The sequence below is a fragment of the Capra hircus genome, chromosome 12, assembly GCF_001704415.2.
Source record: "Capra hircus breed San Clemente chromosome 12, ASM170441v1, whole genome shotgun sequence".
Taxonomy (NCBI): Eukaryota; Metazoa; Chordata; class Mammalia; order Artiodactyla; family Bovidae; genus Capra; species Capra hircus.
The window spans coordinates 62,544,329-62,568,462 of record NC_030819.1 but is presented as its reverse complement, the minus strand read 5'-3'; the positions used below and the strand labels follow the sequence as shown (position 1 = coordinate 62,568,462).

Sequence of the window (24,134 nt, the reverse complement as noted above, 5' to 3'; positions counted from 1 at the left end):
AATTTTATAAACTACTTTTTTCTTTGTGGTAGGGATGGTAACTTATTTTCTCAAAATCTGGAAGACATAAATAAGAAGCTCCTTCTAAAACTCCAACTGGCAGCCAAAAAATGTTTTGTGCATTTTTTAGTTAACTTTATCCTTCAAGCATTGCCTATTAAAACACAGTCACCATCACCACTTATGTTCATGTCTTAATGTGTGAGCTGGGGATCAATGTTTAATGTCAATGTTTACATAAACCTAGAGAATAGAAATCTCATAATCCAGCAAGAGTCAAAAATTAGTAATTAATTTGTAACAGAATAAAAGTAAGTAGTTACTTTTCCATAGATCATGATCATGTTTATTTACTAAGAAAATAATTTTCTTCCTAATTCTTAGAACAGAATAGTAACGCCAGTTATACACTGTGCTATAGACCTTTGACTTCCTTTAGAAGGAATGTCATAGTATTTGCCCTTTTTTCTTTAGCAGTCAGCCCCATGTTTAGACTCAGCCTCTCCTTTCATGCTACATGGCAGCAATGAAAACCATAAAATAATAGATAGAATCTTGAAAGCAGTAGACACAGTCTTCCTATTGTTGCCATTCGCAGATTTACTCATTCATTCTAAAAATATGTCTTAAGAATCTTTTTGGTACCAGAAACTCTGCAAAACACTGTATAGATACAGAAATAAATATTATCAAATTGGCATTGGGGTATACAGAGATAAATATACCAATTTCTATTTGATATAGAGTTAATTATAATACATGTATTATCATTGGTGCTGATATAAAAGTAAAGAGAGAAAATCCACTATTATGAAGAATGCTCCTGGACCATTTTTTCAAAATAAAAGCTGGCCAGAGAGAAAGATGGGGTGATGATTGGAGTGGCTGAATGAGGAGGATTTAAAACAGGAGATTTCTGGAGCTTGAATGTGTATCTGAAAGGAGGAAAAGTGAATGATGAAAGAGGATGTAATTTTTTATTTCCTAGTTGCTTCACAAAGTTTTGTCTTTTTCACTTATTTAGTAATTCTATAATGATTATTTATTATCAATAGTATTATTTTTTCAATGTTAATTTATACTTATACTCTTCACAAGGATAAGACAATTTGTATTTGGGCACTTATCTGACCTCTTTCCAATGTTAATGACAGATCTTTGGGATGTTTTGAATTCTCTTCAAATCTGGGTATTAGGCAGTGTCTGGACTCTGACACTTAGTACCAACAAATATTGTCACCTCTTAGATAATGAATAAATGTTCCAAATCTTCAACTCAGAAATATTCCCAATCTTTAAACATCTAGGTACTTTTTGAGGCCAAGACTGCAGTGACACTGTAAAAAACTGTCTCAAGGGAGACTCCCCACATTTCCCTGCTGGGCATTTTCTGCCTCCACAGTGTCCTGGGCTGGAAAATTTTGCCTTGGACTTCACTCCAGTTGGAAGAGGACATTTCCTTCTCTGGACAAACTTGTAACTTACACAGCATTAAGAATATTGTGCTAAAGATGAAGTAGTGAGACTGTCAATCTCAAGAAATTAAGCCATGAAGGTTTCTTTCCTCATAGCTCAGTTGGTAAAGACCCCACATGCAGTGCAGGAGACCTCAGTTCAATTCTTGGGTCAGGAAGATCCGTGGAAGAAGGGATAGGCTACCCACTCCAGTATTCATGGGCTTCCCTTGTGGCTCAGCTGGTAAAGAATCTGCTGCAATGCAGGAGACCCAGGTTTGATCCCTGGGTTAGGAAAATCTCCTGGAGAAGGGAAGGCCACCCACTCCAGTATTCTGGCCTAGAGAATTCCACGAACAGAGTAACCTGGCAGCTACAGTCCATGGAGTCTCAAAGAGTCGGACACAGCTGAGCGACTTTCACTTTCACTTTGCTAAATGAGAAACCTATCTTCAGTGTGCTGAGAAGGTCAAGACTACTTGGATGCTATTTATTTATATGGAGAGAAAAAAAGGGAATTTCTTTGTCATTTGGAGGGACTTTAACACTCTGCTAACTAAATAAATGAGGTCCTAAAAATTAGTACTTTTAAATATTATGCTTTGTAGAACCTTACTCATTTTTTAAAAAATTCTGGAAATGGGTATGAAAAAATTCCTGTCTTGACTATCTATTGTGACATTTGAATTCTTTTGGGATTAGGGAATAAGGTGCCTAACAGAAGTGTCCGGAAGAGGTGTCGTAGTCTTACTGAATTTAGCAAAAGTTCATACTGTTTTCAGCTTTCAACAGTGTTTTAGGTAAAGTAAAATTATCCTGACAGAAATATAAGTAAATATTTTGACTACCTTCTTCATCTGTGTGATGTACCAAAAATTACATTATAAATGTTTGGAGATGGTTAAATAGTTTCTCGCAGTTGGCAATAATATGTCTAGTTGATATGAAGCAGATAGGTTCTGCTTGCTATCAAATGGACTTTCCACCTCTATGGAAGAATTTTACAAGGAATTCTTGAGCATTTGTAAACGTACTCATAGTTTTCATTTACTTCCACTGAAAAGTGTAGGTTCAAAAATGAGGCATTCAGTATAATTATCATCATCTTTATTATTGCCAAGACTGTGACTCTATTTACTAACAAGTATGGAAAATTCTCAAGTCAGTTTGAACCAAGAAATCTAATCACTATTATAAGATAGAGAGGACTCGAGTACTGAAGGTTGGAGACATTCTGACTGCTCTCCCTTCCTTCTCCCAGAGTCAGTCTAGACCAGGAGACTTGGACCACAGATAGCATGGTGGGGAGAACCCAGGGTGTAAAGGCACGGTTCCTTCAGTTCTGAGATCCGAATCTCTGTCATTCACTATCTTTTATCATTTCCTAAATGCAAATGAAAAATTAAGGTGAATCCAATTAGCTGTCATTGTGTATGAATTCTTTTCATCTTGTAAACAGACCCTTGCTAGTTAGACATAAGTATGAATATATAGGGCTTCCCAGTAGGCACTAGTGGTAAAGAACCCACCTGCCAATGCAGGGGACAGAAGAAACTAGGGTTTGGTCCCTGGGTTGGCAAGATCCCTGGAGGAGGAAATGGCACCCATTCCAGTATTGTTGCCTGGAGAATCCCCTGGACAGAGGAGCCTGATAGATTACAGTCCATAGGGTCTCAAAGAGACAAAACTGAAGTGACTTAACACACACACAGACACACACACATAAATATATAAAGAACTAGAGGGACAGTCTTGGTTCTGCTGCTGGGAAAGTAGATGTGCAGTTTTGGACATCCCCACATTAGCAGAGGGACTAGGAGTTGTAGGATGACCGTCCATAGGACCAACTGGATTGTACTGTGGCAGCATCAGTGGTGGGGTGGGTCGGTGAGGGGAGGTTGGAATGGATACTGGTGCTGACATAGGAAACATTCACATCTTGTGATAGTTAAAGATAACTACTGAAAATCTTTTAGAGACAATCCCTAACTTACAAACAGATTGTATTACAAAAGCTTACAACTGATGCAATGAAATTTAGGGATACATTTACTTCTGGGAACAGAATGATAGTGGGTTCTAAGAAGTCCAAGTCAAAATATGAAGTTTGCTTTAACCTGTCCTATATGTTGTCTGGTAAATGTTCATAATAGGAGAATAAAACTGAATCTACTTTTAAAGTGCTTCAGTTCTATGTGAGTAGTGAAGAATAAACATCCTCTGTATAGAGATGAAAATGATTCTTAAAAGTTTGTAGTTTGTACGTATGCATTTTTAACATCAATATTTTCTTGCATAAAAGTCCAACATTGCCATTTATTCCCAATGTTTGGACATCATGGATAGCTTTGTAGTCAAGAAAATGAGTTTGTTGAGGTTGGTTTGTCTTTTTTTCTTTACAGTTTTCATCAGACATGCATACTTCTGGTTACACAAAAGAGCAAGGTACAGAAAAGAATATCATTATTATCTTTTTTATCTTTTAATATAAATTTATTTATTTTAATTGGAGGCTAATTACTTTACAATATTGTATTGGTTTTGCCATACATCAACATGAATCCTCCACGGGTGTACACATGTTCCCCATCCTGAAAACCCCTCCCACCTCCCTCCCCGTACCATCCCTTTGGGTCATCCCAGTGCACCAGCCCCGAGCATCCTGTATCGTGCATCAAACCTGGACTGGCAATTCGTTTCACATATTATCTTTTTTAAAGCAATATTAAGAAGATCAGTACCCTGAAGACTACATTCACCACTTCAAGTTTTTGTCTCTCTTTCACTGAACTCATGGAATTGAATCATATTTCTCTGAAATATATTTCCTTGGAAACTTCTTGAAATATTCTGCCTCTCTTCTCCTTGTAAAAATGTATTTTCCCAAAACAACTTGATTTTCAATGGCTTCTAAGCACTGACATGTAACCTAGACCGAAGCAGTTTCTTATCCTATATTCAAGCAGCACCATGGATCTCCTAGGGAGCAGCCTGGACTAATTAATGTTATATTCAGAAGAAAGAGAAGCAGCTAATTTTGTAATTTCTGAAAAGAAGCAAGAGGCTAATGGTTTTAACCAGGCTTTGCCGTGGAACTTACATGAGTGGTTAGTGCCTAATTAAATGGACTCATAAGTCCTGAGCTATGTTCAGCATTTAATTCAATTGAGTAAATGTTCATTGACATTGTGGGACCAGGCACTGGTGCGAAGGGTCAAGTGATGAAAAATGACAGACCCTTCTCAAGTAGCTCACTGCAGCCCATAATTAAAATGCAGGATATACGAAGAGTAAGTGCGATTGTAAGTGTATGCTCAAGGAACAATCTGAGTACTGAGAAAAAGAAGAGTTGACTGTAAGAATGATCAGGTGAATAGAAGCTGAGCTGGAAGACCCATGAGGAATTCACTGTGAAGAAATAGGAAATGGATAATATTAGGCTAAATATCAGCGTATATTGCTACTAAAACAGGAAGAAAGGTCCAGACATGATCAGAGCACTCTGAAGAGTTTGAATGTGTGCCTACAATATAAATATGCAAGAATGGAGGAAAGCAGCCTTATGGCAAAGCAGCTCAGGGCCTGGCAGGCTTTATATAAACCTGAGACATTTTCCTGGAGACTGAAATGACGGTATAGACTTTTAATAGAGAAAGAGACACAGTTCAATTTGCATTTTGCAAGGCCCATCATCTCAGGAGAATGGTACATAGGTTAGATGGAGAAAGAACTCAGAAGCTAATAGGTTTTAGCAAAAAGTAGAGCACTTTTTTTTCCTAGTGTAAGCCTGAAATAACGATATCTGCTGCTGCTGCTGCTGCTAAGTCGCTTTAGTCGTGTCCGACTCTGTGCAACCCCAGAGATGGCAGCCCACCAGGCTCCCCTGTCCCTGGGATTCTCTAGGCAAGATCACTGGAGTGGGTTGCCATTTCTGATGTTACAATAATATCTCATGAGGGTAGCGCGAAGTATGCATGCTCTCGTGTCTGACTCTTTGCGACCTCATGAGCTGTATGTAGCCCGCCAGCCTCCTCTGTCCATGGAATTTTCCAGGCAAGAATACTGGAATGGGTCCCATTTCCTATTCCAGGGGAATCTTCTCAACCCAGGGATCAAGCCCTCGTCCCTTGCACCTCCTGCATTGGCAGGTGGATTCTTTACCACTGAGTCACCTGGGAAGCCCTTATGGTGTAATGATTTGACTTGCATACACCATGAAACGATGCTCACAGTTAGTTTAGGGAGCCTCTGTCATCTCAAGTAGATACAAAATTAAGAAATAAAAAAGATTTTTGTGATATGAACTCTGAGGATTTACCTCTTACCAGTGTTCGTTCATATATGACATATAGCCATATGAACTATATTTATCACATTGTACATTACAGCCTGGATATACCACATTTTGTTTATCCATCCATTGGTTGATGGAAATTTGAATTATTCTTGTTTGGGGCTATTCAAAAACAAAGCTACTGTGACACTTGAGTGCTAGTATTTGTGTGGCCATACATCTTCCTCTCTCTTGGAGAAATGCCTGGTATTGAAATAAACCGATCATATGGTAAATGTTTGTTTTTTATTTTTTTTAATAAACTGTTTTCCAAAGTGTTTTCCTAAGTGGTTGACCATTTATATTTTGATGGCCAATGTATGAGAGCTCCATTTTCTCCAAATTTCTATCAACACATATCATGGTTAGTCTTTTTTTTTTTTTTCCTAAGAAATAGTTGGTCTTGAAATTATGTGTAAAGGATAGAAAAGGGAAAAGAAGACTGACTGTAGCCTTTCGTGTCAAAAGAACAAATAGTACTCATTCCCATCATGTCACTTTTTTCCCTCCTGGATTCTTGGAAGATCATAGAGCACAGTTTAGTGCCCAGTAAGCTAACAGTTGAGTCTCCAGGACATTAAGAAGGGACCACTCTTTCCGAGCTGCTGCTCATCTGTGCAGAAGCTGTCAGTGGCTCGTCAGAGTGGAAAACCAGCCCGTTGACAGCTGGCCAAGATCAGGACCTAACTTTCTTCTGTTTTCTATTCAACCATTCTCACCTATGATTCACCTGCATGATTCAACAGGCAAATGTTTGAACCTTCATAACTATAATTTTTTGCCTCCACATTTCTCTTCATTTTTATGAAAACATCTAGGTAGCCAGTTAGAAATGACTGGCAGTTTTTCCTCTGTTTTCCAAGATAGCTTAAAACAGTTCTTGGGCATCCTGACGAGGTTGTCTGTGAATAGAGGTGGAATTTCTACTGACCTCTGCCCTTTGTGATTTCCAGAGAACTAACAATATCTCTTGATTCTGCCTTCCCACTACCAAAACCTCATTTTGTTTGTTTGTCAAGTTCAATAATTTAATGTACTCAATGTTGGGTTTATCACCTCCCACCTTATTTCCTTTGTCTCTGCATTTTCAACTTCCTGCTATTGCCCACTCATCAGCCCAGCTCAGTTGCCAAATCAATTTTGAATTTCAGCCCAGAAATGATTTCAGAAGTTCAATCCTGCCCCCGCCTCACAAGCACTGTCAGATGGAGTGTCCTTGTCATCTTGCCTTCTGGATATGTAGACATCAGAAGTGGTGCCCCAGTAATAATGTTCTGAGTTATTCATTGAATTCCAGTCTGCAAACCTGAATTTGACATGCATGTGCAAAACAAGTTATCAGGTGATTTGATGACTGGAGAGATATTTTTGAACTTGACAGAGCCAGGAGGTTGTTGACTAGTGTCCTGTGCGGGATACAGCTTGAAGTTTTTCAGTCTTGCTGAATAATCTCAGGCTTCTTAGCCAATGTCTTCTCAGATATAATTAAGTCTTCATTGACTTTTTTTTTTTTTTAATGAAGCTGATAAAAATTCAAATAGTCAACTAGTTATTTTATTGACATTCCCTGTGCTTGAATTAGGGGCTTCCCAGATGGCCCTAGTGGTAAAGAACCCACCTGCCAATACAGGAGACGTAAGAGACGTGGGTTCAATCCATGGTTAGGAAGATTCCCTGGAGGAGGACATGGCAACCCACTCCAGTGTTCTTGCCTGGAGAATGTCATGGATAGAGGAGCCTGGCGGGCTAGGGTTCATAGGATCACAAAGAGTCGGACACAACTAAAGCAACAGCCTGCATGCCTGCATGCTTTAATTATTATCTTGTGAGTATAAGTTTTGTATAGAAATCTTTTTTAAAAGTTCTTATTTTGCCATTCATTAAACTTAGTTTATATAATATGAGCACATATAAAAATTGGCATAATTGCAATACTTTATAATACAAGAAATTGAATAAATATCATATATTTGTGTATAAGACTATAAGTGATTGTACAGTCATCTCTCGTGTTACTGTCCTCAGCCTCCACTGAGCAGCAAGGACCTAGACTGGAGAAATTGCTTCAGTAAACATTTTTGTCTATATCCTAAACTATGGCTGAAATATCCTTTGTACTCCATCTCTAGCATATTCATCATTGAATATAACCTTCTAGAACATGAGGTTGCTCATCTGAACATACTTATCTCCATCCTCTAGTTTTTAACATGATATTCTCTAAATCTGAACTAAAATTATCCACCTACCAAGCTGTGCCTATAAAAATTCACTGCCCCACTTTATGCAGCTACTATTTTGTTTCTTTGATGCTTTTTAAACCTTGCATAGTACCCTGGAGTTAGCCCAACCAGGTTACCTCCAAGGAAACGCAGCCAATCTGCAAAACAATCTTTCTTTCACATCTTTCCATCTTCTTACTCTTCTGCTCTCTCAACTCAATCTAAATAGTTTATTTAATTTTTATCATTCATATAAAATATGATTCAAATTGAAAAACATCTGGATCATGAAAACAAAGATTTATCACCAAACTTCAGATTATTAGAAACTAGATGTCAGGTTATATCAAGAAAGCAAGGAGGGCCTCTTGGCTTGAGCTTCACATTCATGAAGAGCTCAAAAGTAGATTTTTGGGGTCATCTATTCACTTTAGTTCAGTTGCTCAGTCATGTCCAACTCTTTGCCACCCCATGGACTGCAGCACACCAGGCCTCCCTGTCCATCACAAACTCCCGGAGTTTACTCAAATTCATGTCCATTGAGTTGGTGATGCCATCCAACCATCTCATCCTCTGTCGTCCCCTTCTCCTCCTGCCTTCAATCTTTCCCAGCATCAGGGCCTTTTCTAATGAGTCAGTTCTTCACATCAGGTGGCCAGAGTATTGGAGTTTCAGCTTCAGCATCATCCTTCCAATGAATATTCAGGACTCATTTCCTTTAGGATGGACTGGTTGGATCTCTTTGTAGTCCAAGGGACTCTCAAGAGTCTTCTCCACCACCACAATTCAAAAACATCTGTTCTTCAGCACTCAGCTTTCTTTATAGTCCAGCTCTGACATCCATACGTGACTACTGAAAAAACAAAAGCTTTGTTGGCAAAGTAATGTCTCTGCTTTTTAGTATGCTGTCTAGGTTGGTCATAACATTCTTTTCAAGGAGCAAGCATCTTTTAATTTCATGGATACAAGTCATCTGTAAATGAAATTAAATCTATAGCCACAGTGGTACAAGAGAAAAAGATGATACCACCTGACTTTAACCCATGCACTATTACATTTTAAATAAATCTTTTGAAAACTGCCCCCCCACCAAATTCTATCTATTATCTCAGGCTTGACTAATCAATTCTACCTCTGTTCTTCAATTTCCCCTATTTCATGTTAGACGTAATTCCTCCTATGCATTCAATCTCTTTTCTCACAAGTCATATGATTACCCAGTCACATGGTCAGTCCTCAACATATTTTGAGATCCTAGAAGACAGATGTATCTGGTTCTTAAAGATCTTGGTCCTCTCCCACTTGTCTAGCCAATGTCCAATTCATAGATGATGCATAATATGGTTGACTCACACTAGGGAGGACCAGGTGAAAAGGATGCTTTGAATAATGAAGTAGAAGGGTGATTAGTTATGAGCATGCTTGGGGAGACTGGAGAATTGTTTTAATTAGGAACACAACTCAAGCTATCTCTAGAAATAGAGAAACTGTTCACTCAGACATTTAAAGGGTCATCGGCAGTTATGAAGGGAATAAAGGCCAGAAGTAAAAGAAAGAAAGGGTTTTCAACTATAGAGAAAATAATTTCCTGAAACTTTCTGCCTACAAAACATTCGTAAGCCTTGTTATCAACTTTACAAAATGAGTTGTCAAAAAATATTCCTGGGCAGAAGAAATAAAACATTCCTCTCCACAGAGGAAATAAAACTCCAAAGGATATAGATTATTTGTGAAATTCTAAGAAATAAATTGTAAGACCCAGGGGAAACTGGCATGTATATGAATCTGTGAGCCTTTTAAGCCCTTACGTAAATTGCTGTAATTCATTCAACCCAAAAGTTTCAACTTTCTTTATAATTGTCCAACAGCTAATTGAAACTCCCATGTAGCTACCTGACTGAGTTAAGATGCATTAAGCTGCCAGGTTGGTTGTTTCCAGAATCTAGATTTTGCTTGTTAGGAGAGTTGGGTCAGTGTCTGAACTTTGGACACAATATATTAAAATGAAAAAATATGTTGAAAAACCAAAAAGATGAAGAAGAAATAAATAGCAAATCTGACGCATAGTTGGAGAAGGAAATGGCAACCCACTCCAGTATTCTTGCCTGGAGAATCCCAGGGACGGGGGAGCCTGCTGGGCTGCCGTCTATGGGGTCGCACAGAGTCGGACACGACTGAAGTGACTTAGCAGCAGCAGCAGCAGATGCATAGTTATTTTAATTATCAGTTCAGTTCAGTTCAGTCCTCAGTCATGTCCAACTCTTTGCGACCCCATGAATCGCAACACGCCAGGCCTCCCTGTCCATCACCAACTCCCGGAGTTCACTCAGACTCACGTCCATCAAGTCAGTGATGCTATCCAGCCATCTCATCCTCGGTCGTCCCCTTCTCCTCCTGGCCCCCCTCCCTCCCAGCAACACAGTCTTTCCCAGTGAGTCAACTCTTTGCATGAGGTGGCCAAAGTATTGGAGTTTCAGCTTTAGCATCATTCCTTCCAAAGAAATCCCAGGGTTGATCTCCTTCAGAATGGACTGGTTGGATCTCCTTGCAGTCCAAGGGACTCTCAAGAGTCTTCTCCAACACCACAGTTCAAAAACATCAATTCTTCCGCACTCAGCCTTCTTCACAGTCCAACTCTCATAGCCTTGACTAGACGGACCTTAGTCGGCAAAGTAATGTCTCTGCTTTTGAATATGCTATCTAGGTCAGAGCTCTATTAATTTTTGAAATTTTTTCTATTTATTTTGTCCATACTCAATTAATATTTTTTCTCCAATAATAGTGAGATTTCTTGGTTGTTTGGATTTCTGTGTGTTTGTTTGTCTGTGAAGCTTTGTCTTCTTTCTCTCATCATTTTTCATTTGTTTTCTTTTTGGCTTGTGGTGTTTTATTATTGTGAGTAGTTGTTTTTATTATTTTAGCCACAGGCTACTTTGGGGGGAGTGGGATGCACTGTGCCTTGCATCATGTGGGATCTTAGTTCCCTGACCAGGGATGGAACCTCTGCTCGTTGCAGTGGAAGTGCAGAGTCTTAACCACTGGACCAACAAGGAAGTCCCTTGTAGAATTGTTGAATCACTGATACTGGAATTCACTTTATTTGTAAAAATAAGGTAAGATTCAGTAATCTTCACAGTTTCTTCAATATTTAAAATACCATGATTCAACAATTTTATAAATAATCATGAGATTAGGGGTTTTTTTTACTTTTTTTTTAAGTTATAGCAAGAGAGGGATAGGAGATATTTTCTTTGTTAGTGTGTCTTTTATAAATTCATGGCACAAATATGAATTTCAATATCTATCATGTTTTAATATGAATTTTAACATGATAGAATTGCTTAAGACTTGGCCAACAACTGTAGAGTGAGAAGGGGTTGTAACATTGTGATTTCAAAAACACCCTACCACCCCCAGCCCCGGCCGGAATGGTGCTGAGATGTTGGTTCCCATTACTCACTGTGCAGTAGAAAGATGGAGCAGAGGAAGGGGATCTGTACACTCCTGGCAGGCAATGCGAGGGTCCACCTGGGGAGGCTTTATTGGACTGGACCAATGGCAGGTGTCCCAGAGGAGTGGCCACCTCTGAGAGTGTCCTTCAAATGGGGTTGGTATAATGCTGTAATGCTAAGTCACTTCAGTTGTATTTGACTCTTTGTGACCCTTTGGACCAAAGCCCACCAGAGTCCTCTGTCTCTGGGATTTCCCAGGCAAGAATAGTGTGGTGGGTTGCCGTGCCCTCCTCCAGGGGATCTTCGCCACCCAGGGATTGAACCCCGGCCTCCTATGTCTCCTGCACTGACAGGCAGGTTCTTTACCACTAGCGCCACTTGGCGCGTAAAGCTGAGTAGTCTCAAATAACCCAAGGAAACCAAGAGACAAGGGGGTGGGGAAAAAGAGAGAAAGACAGACAGGAAAGAGGGGACAAAGAAAAAGTGCAAAGAAGGGAGCGCCTGGAAAGGAAGCAAAGAACAGAAGGAAAGAAGGAAGAAAGGCATATGGGGATGTGTGAGATAAATGATATCTTTCAATCCACTTAGCAATTAAATACAGTGAAAATTTTTGTGATATAAAAGTTTAATTCTCTTAATATTTAAGTTGGTAACATTGGGTGTAATTTGGAAAATCCTAGTGTAGACCTGCAACAAACAAGTGTAGAAGAAAGAGGGTGTCAGATCATCATGAGAATATTTAGATTTACAGAGATTCTTAGGAATACTTCTGTGGTTGTTTCAATCCTAAAATTAGAACAAATTTGTAGCCAAATGACATCCACATCTTGGGAAATGTGGATTACACACACTCACTCCTACTCTTCTTATAATGTCCTGTCTCTGTTCTTTACCTCTCTGTAAACCTCACTGCGTTGGTGTTTAGTAAAAAATTGAGCACACTATTCATTTACTAAGCACAGATATGTACTTTCCAATAATTAAAGAAACAGATCTTTTAAGAAGAAGCACTAGTAAAGATTAAGGCTAACCCAGCGCCTGATAATGACAGGTATTCTATAAAAAATTAAATGATTTGCATTTTCTAGGTGATTTAACACGGTCTGTTTTTATGTATTAGGGAATGAAACATTTATCCAAGCAAACCTTAAGTGCTCCCAATAAAGTTATTTTGCTCAATTGCCCTGGGATGTCTCATGTTCTAATGAAATTTGGGCCAAGAAGGAAAGAATATGTGAGTCCTAGAATTCACCAGACTGTGTTGAACAAAGTACATATCTTTCTTTTACTTTTTCTGCCTGTATGACACATGTTGTTCATGTTTAATCCCTTACGTGTTCCTTCAATTTCTGAGAATTAATGAGGTGATAGCAACTGTTCATTATGTCTTGCATTTTTCCATAGGTTTCACTAACTCCCTTCTATCATGGTTTTTCAACTGTGTTAAATTCTAATGAAGAACACTGTAGAAAATAGTTTATATGAGAAAATAGTTGGTAGACTATGCTTTGTTTATAAAATGCTGACACAAAGGATTATGTGTGTGTATTCGGGATGGGAAGGGGGAACTAGCCCAAAGTGATACTTGTTAATAACCTATATCTCTGTTTGCCAGGCCTCTGCAGATATTCAAGTAAAGCTCTATTTGACTTTCAAACATGTGACTTTGACCAAAATAATCAACAAGGAATGTGTTGTTGTTCAGTCACTAAGTCGTGTCCAACTCTTCAACCCCATGGACTGCAGCATGCCAGGTTCCTCTGTCCTTCACTACCTCCCGGAGTTTGCTATAATCCATGTCCATTGAGTCGCTGATATTATCTAATCATCTCACCCTCTGCCGCCCTCTTCTCCTTTTGCCTTCAATCTTTCCCAGCATCAGGGTCTTTTCCAATGAGTTGTCTCTTCACATCAGGGGCCAAAGTACTGGAGCTTCAGCTTTTAGCATCAGTCCTTCTAATGAATATTCAGCGTTGATTTCCTTTAGGATTGACTGGTTTGATCTCCTTGCTATTCAAGGGACTCTCAAGAGTCTTCTCCAACACCATGGTTCAAAAGCATCAATTCTTCCATGTTCAGCCTTCTTTATGGTCCAACTCTCATATCCGTATATAACTACTGGAAAAATCATAGTTTAGCTATATGAAACTTTTTCAATAAAGTGATGTCTTTATTTTTTAACATGCTGTCTAGGTATGTCATAGCTTTTTTTCCCAAGGAGCAAGCATCTTTTAATTTCATGGTTTCAGTTACTGGCTGCCATCATTTTGGATCCCCCAAATAAAATCTGTCGCTGCTTCCACTTTTTCTCCCTCTGTTTTCCGCGAAGTGATGGGACTGGATGCCATGATCTTAGTTTTTAAGCCAGCTATTTCATGGGTTAATAGAAGTTATTTTTGGATTATAACATTTAACTTTACTAATTATGGAGCTTGAAGCTTACAAAGTAGTGAAAAGAGTCCTAGCATCATGGTCTTGAAGAAATGCACTTTTATTTTTTAGCTGTATTTGCTGAATGTATTATTATATATTTAATTCAATTTATATATATGTTGCTTTACCCACTATATCCTTTGATGAACCCGATATCTAAGAAAAAAGTGAAGAGACACAGTTGTGTGAGCACTCATTTTGCATCCAGTCTATATTGCACATCTCAACTACTGAATCAGTCTCCCTGTCTCTCACTTTCAACAGCTTTTGGTTTATGATCATCAAGCCACTTTCTGAGTATCTAACGCCTGTTTGCTTGCTTGCCATTAGAGAAGAGTAAGTCAGGGTCAAGTAAGGGTCTCCTAAAGGAGATCAATAAAGTCCAAGAGTGAAGAAGAAAAGTAAGAAACATTGGGGAGGAAGAGAGTCCTATGAAAGGGTCAGGTGTTCACTTTGCTTCTAGGGTGTGTCTAATTTTTGATGCCAACAGAACTTTCTTGAGTCCCTTACAAGGAACTAAAGCTTCTACTACCATCCAGAGTGGACTTCCCAGATGGTGCTAGTGGTAAAGAACCCACCTGCCAATGCAGGACACATAAGAGACATGAGTTCAATCCCTGGGTTGGGAAGATCCCTGGAGGAGGACATGGCAACCTACTTCAGTATTCTTGCCTGGAGAATCCCATGGACAGAGGGGCCTGGCGGGGCTACAGTCCATGCGGAGTGCCCACAGAGCATCCTTTAAACATGTTGAACACTTTCTCACAAGCATCTATGTGCTCTCTCCTACAATGCCTTGCCTTCCCCTTTCTTCTCTGCTTATACACATTTGCCCATAGACCACTGGAAAGAATTTCTGGAAGAAAAAATTTCCTCTGAGTTTATATAATGCTTAGCTGTCAGTCTCAGTGAGAAAGATAGCATGCAGAAAAAAGAGATCCTGGACATTTTATCATTTACTATTAATTTACATCATTAACTATTATCCTGCACATTTCATCATTTACTATTAATACATATGTAACCTTCTTGAATACGTTTTCAGACCTCTTATAACCCCCTCTATCTTCATCATTAAAATAGAGTGAGACCTATGTAAAAACAAGTTGGCAGGATAAAAACGGTGTCATGTTTGAGGAATGTTTTGTGCGTGGTAATTGATTGTACTTAGGTGTTTGCTTTATTTTCTCCCAATTCAGCTATGGTGATTTACATCCTGGTCATCTAATATGCTTTCCTATATGATTTTCTTATTGCCTCAACCTAATTAAAAGTATATTTACTTTTTCTGATATGACAGTTGTGTTCATTATAGAAAATACTGAAAATACACCAAGTGTAAAAATGGGGGGAAAAGTATAATGTCATAACCATAAAATAATCACCAAAGCAAGAGATAACCACTAAATAACATTTTTTACTTTATGTCATGTACATATATGACAGTTCTTACATAGGTACCTATATGTGTGTGTCTTTGTACACAGTTTTGTTCAGTTATCAGTACATCCTATGGACATTATTAGTCCTCGGCTATATTTTTGCTTCCTGAGATGTAGCCATAGTATTTTGACCCCTGTGGTGTCTGGCTAAGCACACAGCACTTGGCCTTGGGTATAAGATTTTCAGTAAGTGAGCTTTGTCCACAGAATGGCTTAAAGCCCTTTATGATGGTGTAAGTATACAATTGTTTGGAACAAACCTGGTGACTTGACTGGTTTCCTGCCGATGGGTTGGAGCCCTGCCCCTAACCCTGACTCTCCCTTTTTCCTTTCCTTTTCCCTGTAGTTCGTGGCTCAGCCCAACTGTCAACAACTGCTGGCGTCTCGCTGGTATGACGAGTTCCCCGGCTGGAGGAGACGACACTGGGCCGTGAAGATGGTGACGTGCTTCATAGTAGGACTCCTTTTCCCCGTCTTCTCTGTCTGCTACCTTATAGCTCCCAAAAGCCCCCTCGGACTCTTCATCCGAAAGCCATTTATCAAGTTCATCTGCCACACAGCGTCCTATTTGACTTTTCTGTTCCTGCTCCTGCTTGCCTCTCAGCACATCGACAGGTCAGACTTGAACAGGCAAGGTCCACCACCAACCATCGTCGAGTGGATGATATTACCGTGGGTCCTGGGTAAATGTGATACTATAGAAAACTATAATGCAAACGTGTTGCTACCATGGAATTGTGTTGCTCAGAAAAGAATATTCATTATAGCTGGGGATGCGGAAATGTTTAAAATACGTTCCAACCATTGTAGCGCCAAGGTCTAATCCCCAAAGCTAAATGAAGATTTCACAAGCTGTGGTGGACCTGCCTCCAAATGCCACCTATGAAACATAACTTTAGGTTTGAGAATTATAGATTTTAATAATTCTGAAACCTGAAGTGACTGATTCTGTGGGTTGTTTTGGAGATTTTTTTTTTTTTTTTGAGATGTTTGTCTTCTGGTGGCTCAGCTGGTAAAGAATCTGCCTGCAATGTGGGAGACCGGGGTTCAATTGCTGGGTTGAGAAGATCCCCTGGAGAAGGGAGTCTTCTAAAGACTTTCAAAATGTCTCATTAACCCTATGTAAATAATCATTTTAATGTTTTAATTTTCTTAACAAATTTGTTGTTGCTGTTTAGTCAGAAAGTCGTGTCCAGATCTTTTGTGACCCCATAGGTTGTAGCCTACCAGGTTCCTCTGTCCCTGGGATTTCCCAGGCAAGAATACTGGAGTGGGTTGCCATTTCCTTCTCCAGGGGATCTTCCCAACCCAGGGATTGAACCTGAGTCTCCTGCATTGGCAGGTGGATTCTTTATTGCTGAGCCACCTGGGAAGTCCTCTTAACAGGTACACCTTCCAAAAGTACAAATCACTCTGAAGAATTATTGTGAACTGTACATAAAGGAACCATAACCATTTAAAAAAATCCACCCCTTTACGTTTATCTTTGAAACTACATAGTAAATCAGAATAATAGGCAATTAAACAATAGGACATCTTCCTATCTCTGTTCTTTCCAAAAGAAAGAAATTGGTTTTGGATCTGCAGCAAATCATAGTAAGGTAGAAAACTTCAAAAACAAAAACCAAAACCTTGTTTTCCTTTCCTCCTGTTATGGTAGTCATAGTTAAAATTTAAATTTTAATTATTCTTCCTTCTCCTACTGTAGTTTGCTGAGAAATTGCCTTTCGTCAGTTTAGCTCATCATTTTAAACCTCTCTGGTATCATATCCGTGTCAGCACTAGTAATTAGAAAATACGTGACAAATTTAGCGATTCACTATCTCAGAAGGTCAGTTTGGGTCAGCTGTCAAAATTGCTGGAGAGACTGTAAAATGAGGAAAAGGCAGGGGGAAAAAAGTGTCTGAGTCAACATAGATATGCCTTTTAAAGGTTACAAATACTGAAAGTACTGACAATAACAAAAGTTCTTAGGAACAAGATTTGATGTTTTACAAATATTACTAATAAAAAACCCCTTCTAAAGTGAACTTTAAAATTAAGTACATTCGCCTTAATCTGAAATAATGTCTGATCTTGCTTAAGTTAGAAGGAAGGTTTAGATAGTCTGTAAATGTATTTTTGAATAAAAATAATTTTGACACAGTAATTGATATTAAGTATAAAATGACCCTCCCTGTATCCATTTAAATTAAATATCTCACAGTAAGAATATGTTCTTTTTTGTTATTTTTTTTTTCTTTTTACTTTATTTTACTTTACAATACTGTATTGGTTTTGCCATACATTGACGTGAATCCACCACGGGTGTACATGAGCTCCCAATCCTGAACCCCCCTCCCACCCCATATCATCTCTCTGGATCGTCCCCGTGCACCAGCCCCAAGCATCCTGTATCCTGTATCGAACATAGACTGGCGATTCATTTCTTACATGTAGTATACATGTTTCAGTGCCATTCTCCCAAATCATCCCACCCTCTCCCTCTCCCTCAGAGTCCAAAAGTCCATTCTGTACATCTGTGTCTCTTTTGCTGTCTCGCATACAGGGTTATCGTTACCATCTTTCTAAATTCCATATATATGTGTTAGTATACTGTATTGGTGTTTTTCTTTCTGGCTTACTTCACTCTGTATAATCAGCTCCAGTTTCATCCATCTCATTAGAACTGATTCAAATGTATTCTTTTTAATGGCTGAGTAATACTACATTGAGTATATGTACCACAGCTTTCTTATCCATTCATCTGCTGATGGACATCTAGGTTCTTCATTGAGTTTCTTTCAAAGAAAATGTCTTGGGAACAATTTGCAGGGAAGCTTTTAGAGGTTAAATTTCCCACTGTATGTAACATATTGAATGTCTAAAAATCCTGGTGTCCCAAGTGAAACACAGAATACTTCACTTTGAAAAATGGTGTAGATAAAAGGCAACATAGGTAGATATAGCATTTCTAGTCTCTTCTTTAGGGAGTCAATGAAAATATGTACTGTACTTTCTATGGAGTAAGGACTGTGCAAGGTAATAGTGAAACAAAAAAAATTTTTAAGTAAGAAAAGAAAATATTCCTTGCCTTTTCAAAAGTTAACTTTTACTGAAGAAATGGATAGTAAACAACCAATGACGTATGTATATACAATCAGAAAATGGTAAATAATATAAAAAGTGGAAACTCCAAACTTTGAATAATTCATACAAGTAAAACTGGCTGCCTTCTACATGCAAAACTTGTAACAGAATTTTCCATGAAAATTGGCTAGAAGAAATCATCTCCAAATTATAGCTGAATGGTTAAATAAGGTACAAATTTAATTGTGAGAATTAAAATTCCAGCAAAAGAAATAGCTGCTAACGGCAGCCTTTTCTTAAGATATCCTGACTGCAGTGAGTTAATTTATATGGAATTTTTAGGATGAAAAGAGATGTTCTAGAATAAAAGAGAAATACATATGAATGATCATCTTGCTTAAATAGCAGAGCATGAGAAAAAGAATGCTTCTGTTTCAAATAGATCTGTCAAAACAGTTATATTATTCATCAAGCCTGGTGAAGTCTGAGTGCCTCGTATCTGAGACTGAGTTCTAAGTTTTTTGCTAGCTTCATGAGTATAAGCCATATTCTCCATGTTATTTCGCTGTAGAAGAAAAAGCACTGGATTTGAATACATGTCCAAGTTCTGTCACTAAGAGACTACAAAATTATGGGTGGTCACAATCTCTCAGGATTTTGTATTTTCACCAATAAGATGAAAGATTCACAGTGATAACTTTCAAGTCCCATTTTGTCCTACTATCCTGTGCTAGGGACCTATCATTATTAGCGCAGAGAAGATTGATCTTTTCTTTGGTGGGGAGAGGGGGAGAATAGAGAGAGGAGGGCTGAAGACAGCAGCATAAGGATCCTTTAACTTTCTACCAAAAGTGTAGTAAACACAAAAGGCATGGTTTAATTTGATGACTATGCTAATGAACGTTTCGTATTGCCTTGCTCAGTCCTGCTGTCTGATAAATTGAGTAACTGACTATATATCGCATGGTCCCTAAATTGTAAGGCTCTACGTTTCTAATAACAAGACTGAGGGACTTACTTATAAGACTGTGGCTTGTATCTGTTTCCCTCATCATGTTAATTTTCCCAATGACTGATTGAAGCTCTACGCTTCAATTTCTCACGTCTTCCTGAACCAACTTAGGTTTTCAACTGATGTCGCCTCTGTGAGCTATTTGCTTTGTAAAGAAACATTTTTTCATTTTACTATTCTTTCCTTCCATTTTCAGGTGTTTCCCAGACCTATGATACAGTAGTTTAAAGGAAATGATGAGTTTGATACCTTTCGCTTCACTTATCCTGACAAAAAAGACTTTTGCTTTACTTGTTTCTATATATTTATATCATAAATTTTCATTTTTTCTAAATAGAAAAATTTTCTAACTTTGAAGTTTATCCTCCCAAATCCATCCTTAAAGGGATGAAGAAGTATGGTTTTTGCTTAGGAATTTCTATTTGATGTACTCTGCTGTGTTTCAACGGTAAGAACTTACACAATGTTACAGATCCAGATATCTTGTGATTTAGTAGCATGGCAGAATAATGTTTCTGTGTCATTTTCACTATCTTTCCTGTTGAAGTCCAACATCTTTTTGACTATATAAATTGAAGTCTATTGAGTTTGATATCTTTGGAAGACAATCTACAATGGTCCTTCTGTCCTTTCACTGTGGTGTCACTGATCAATTGTAGCTCATTTCCTGCAACATTTTTCAAATTGTTTTTCCTTCAGACATTCTTGTATCAACACTTCTTTTCTCTTGTCAAATAACCTCTAGAGATCTTCTCACACATGGTTCCTGCAGGAAGAACTTTAGCATATAAAGCAAAGAAATTTAAAAGCCTGATACAGACTAAAGCTTAAGATTCTGGTCATCTTGAGATATACAGTTTTAAGCAACAGAGAAAACTAATCAGATAATTCAGCTAGAACTCTCTCAATAAAAAGGTAGATTATAGACAGATAGACACCAGTATATTTCTCAGATTGTCAAATGACCCATTTGAGCTACAGTAAAATGTAAAACAAGTTTCATCCTGCATGCATATGGCCTGATAACAGAGCTATGCTTTTCAACTGTCTAGAGAGAAAGTATCACTGGGAAGACCGTGATGGATTAAAAGAAGCCTGGGGTCAGATTAAAGACACGGCTACCTCTATTTTCTGTTGTATCATAATCCCAAGGATCTTACTTTATTAAGAGTTTGATTTTAACAATGTATTAATAATACTAGGGAAAGGGAATGAATATAATATTCATATGGGAAAGTCATTTTTACACAGAATTTAAATGCAAGGTAAATATAGCATATTATATGTAGAATACCTATTTTGAGAATTCATCTAAGTTATAGCAGAAGTTTTAACTCAGATGTCGCTTGTTTCTGGAGATTAATATGGAGTAAAATGTGAAAAAAAAAATTGAATGCTAATTTTTAAAGTCTTCCCAAAACTAGTTTGAATTTTTTCACAGAATCCATTATAACTAAATTGTAACAATCAAATTTCTGCCATAGCTTATTCCCCTGCAAAAAAAAGTATGCATATATATGAAATATCCAGATGTAGACATATGTTATCTCTTAGCAAAGTAAAATTATGAGATTGATAACATTTTCCACAAAAGAAGTAGAATGTTAATGAAAGCTATCATATTAATAAAGCAGGAAGTGCCTTGTTTCCAATGAGAAAATAGAAATGGCTGCTGAAGTGACTTATTATTATGTGTATGCTTAAGAATATGCCATAATTATGTAGCACACAAATCTGTGCACACTGAGCTTGATGAGAAGGGTGAACCAAGGAAAAGTTATATCAGGGGAAGTAATCTGAGCTCTGTTAAAAATAGCTTCTAGTGAATTTCTAAGCGTAAATTAAGGATTGCTCATAATATCCAGATTATACATCTTGCCTATAATACATACTTATTTAACAATTTTTCTGCAACAGAATTGGCCTCTTATTTCCCTCATTTACTTTATATTTTTATCTTTTAAAGTGTTGATATTTAAAAATCTGAACATTTCAACAAGGCCTGAGAAATTGGAAATGTGAAAAGTGGTGATCACATTTGCATCTAGATAAAGACTCATAGAGACAAACAATCCTGTATACTTTATTACTGATGACCATTTCTTCATCTTCTAATAGGCATTAAGATCACATGGCTTCAGATACTCATATTTTCATCCTCACCCCTGAATTATCTATCTGCTCAAAAAGCCCCCCAAATCCAGAATTATAAGGAACAAGACTATAGTCTTTCCCCACTCTGTCCCTTCACAACGTACTCTAACCACCTCATCAGACTAGCTGCAGACACAGAGAGACACTCAAACACAGCTGGAGAACATCTGTTCATTCATTTAAAGGGATATTTTAATTTTCAGGAAAACTAGATATTCATTGCAGTAGGACATAGAATCCTCATTTTCCTGTTTAACTGTGAGGAAGAAATTTTAAGGTCACCTTTACCAAGATTTATCAACAGTAACACAGTAAAATCTCAAACAAAATATTCACATATGTGTAAATTGTTATTTGTGTACATTCTATTGCTGACCAAATGACTTCTTTATTGGAGAGAAAATTAAGTCCTGTGGGTCACACATGCAATAGAAATTTGATGCACCAACAGGTGAAATCTACAGGACTTGGGAGAATGTTTGACAACATGTTTCTGATGGTTCAAGGAAAGAAAGGAAAAGATGGAAAAAGAGGAGTACTTGGAAATGAACGAGGGTCAGAGTAAAAGACTACAGGGAAGGTGTAAGTGGTTTCAATTAGTTCAGAATAATAATATAATAGTAACAGTAGTACTGGTGGTAATGACAGTAGAAACCAAAAAATTAGGCACTGTGCTAAGTGATTAAAATGTAAGATCTCATTTGAACTTCATAGTCACTCCACTTCATTTAGTAATTATGAATGATGTTATTAAGAGTATCTCATTTCTCAGAGAGTAAATTGGTTTAGAAATGTTAGATCACTTTCCCAGGATCAAGGAGCTGACCTATGGCAGATACTACATTCGAACTCTGGGCTGCCCCTGTGGCTTAGTAGTAAAGAATCTGCCTTTGATGGAGGAGCCGCAGGAGACACAGCTTCAATCCATGGGTCGGGAAGATCCCCTTGAGGAGGGCATGGCCACTCACTCTAGTATTCTTGTCTGGAGAATCCCATGGACAGAGGAGCCTGGTGTGCTACAGTCCATGGGCTTGCAAAGAATCGGACACAACTGAAGCCACTGAGCAGCATCAGTTCAGTCGCTCAGTCGTGTCCGACTCTTTGCAACCCCATGAATAGCAGTACACCAGGCCTCCCTGTCCATCACCAACTCCCGGAGTTCACTCAGACTCACGTCCATGAAGTCCGTGATGCCATCCAGCCATCTCATCCTCTGTCGTCCCCTTCTCCTCCTGCCCCCAGTCCTTCCCAGCATCAGAGAATTTTCCAATGAGTCAACTCTTCACATGAGGTGGCCAAAGTACTGGAGTTTCAGCTTTAGCATCATTCCCTCCAAAGAAATGCCAGGGCTGATCTCCTTCAGAATGGACTGGTTGTATCTCCTTGCAGTCCAGGGGACTCTCAAGAGTCTTCTCCAACACCACACTTCAAAAGCATCAATTCTTTGGCGCTCAGCCTTCTTCACAGTCCAACTCTCACATCCATACATGACCACAGGAAAAACCATAGCCTTGACTACACGGACCTTAGTCGGCAAAGTAATGTCTCTGCTTTTGAATATGCTATCTAGGTTGGTCATAACTTTTCTTCCAAGGAGTAAGCGTCTTTTAATTTCATGGCTGCAGTCACCATCTGCAGTGATTTTGGAGCCCAAAAACATAAAGTCTGACACTGTTTCCACTGTTTCCTCATCTATTTCCCATGAAGTGATGGGACCGGATGCCATGATCTTCGTTTTCTGATTGTTGAGCTTTAAGCCAACTTTTTCACTCTCCTCTTTCACTTTAATCCAGAGGCTTTTTAGTTCCTCTTCACTTTCTGCCATAAGGGTGGTGTCATCTGCATATCTGAGGCTATTGATATTTCTCCCGGCAATCTTGATTCCAACTTGTGTTTCTTCCAGCCCAGCATTTCTCATGATGTACTCTGCATAGAACTTAAATAAGCAGGGTGACAAGACACAGCCTTGATGTACTCCTTTTCCTATTTGGAACCAGTCTGTTGTTCCATGTCCAGTTCTAACTGTTGCTTCCTGACCTGCATACAGATTTCTCAAGAGGCAGGTCAGGTGGTCTGGTATTCCCATCTCTCTCAGAATTTTCCACAGTTTATTGTGATCCACACAGTCAAAGGCTTTAGCTTAGTCAATAAAGCAGAAATAGATGTTTTTCTGGAACTCTCTTGCTTTTTTGATGATCCAGTGGATGTTGGCAATTTGATCTCTGGTTCCTCTGCCTTTTCTAAAACCCGCTTGAACATCAGGGAGTTCACGGTTCACATATTGTTGACGCCTAGCTTGGAGAATTTTGAGCATTAATTTACTAGCGTGTGAGATGAGTGCAATTGTTCGGTAGTCTGAGCATTCTTTGGCATTGCCTTTCTTTGGGGTTGGAATGAAAACGGACCTTTTCCAGTCCTGTGGCGACTGCTGAGTTTTCCAAATTTGCTGGCATATTGAGTGCAGCACTTTCACAGCATCATCTTTCAGGATTTGAAATAGCTCCACTGGAATTCCATCACCTCCACTAGCTTTGTTCGTAGTGATGCTTTCTAAGGCCCACTT

The 24,134-nt window shown here is 38.5% G+C and overlaps 1 protein-coding gene across 2 annotated transcripts in view; it reads left to right on the top strand.

The window, feature by feature from the left end:
• TRPC4 (transient receptor potential cation channel subfamily C member 4) overlaps positions 1-24,134 on the top strand; it is a 211,806-nt gene that overhangs the window by 140,631 nt on the left and 47,041 nt on the right. For both annotated transcript variants that reach the window (XM_018056677.1, XM_018056676.1), the window contains exon 4: positions 15,683-16,019. In XM_018056677.1, the coding sequence (XP_017912166.1) occupies positions 15,683-16,019 (337 nt within the window). The remainder of the gene's footprint in view (positions 1-15,682; positions 16,020-24,134) is intronic.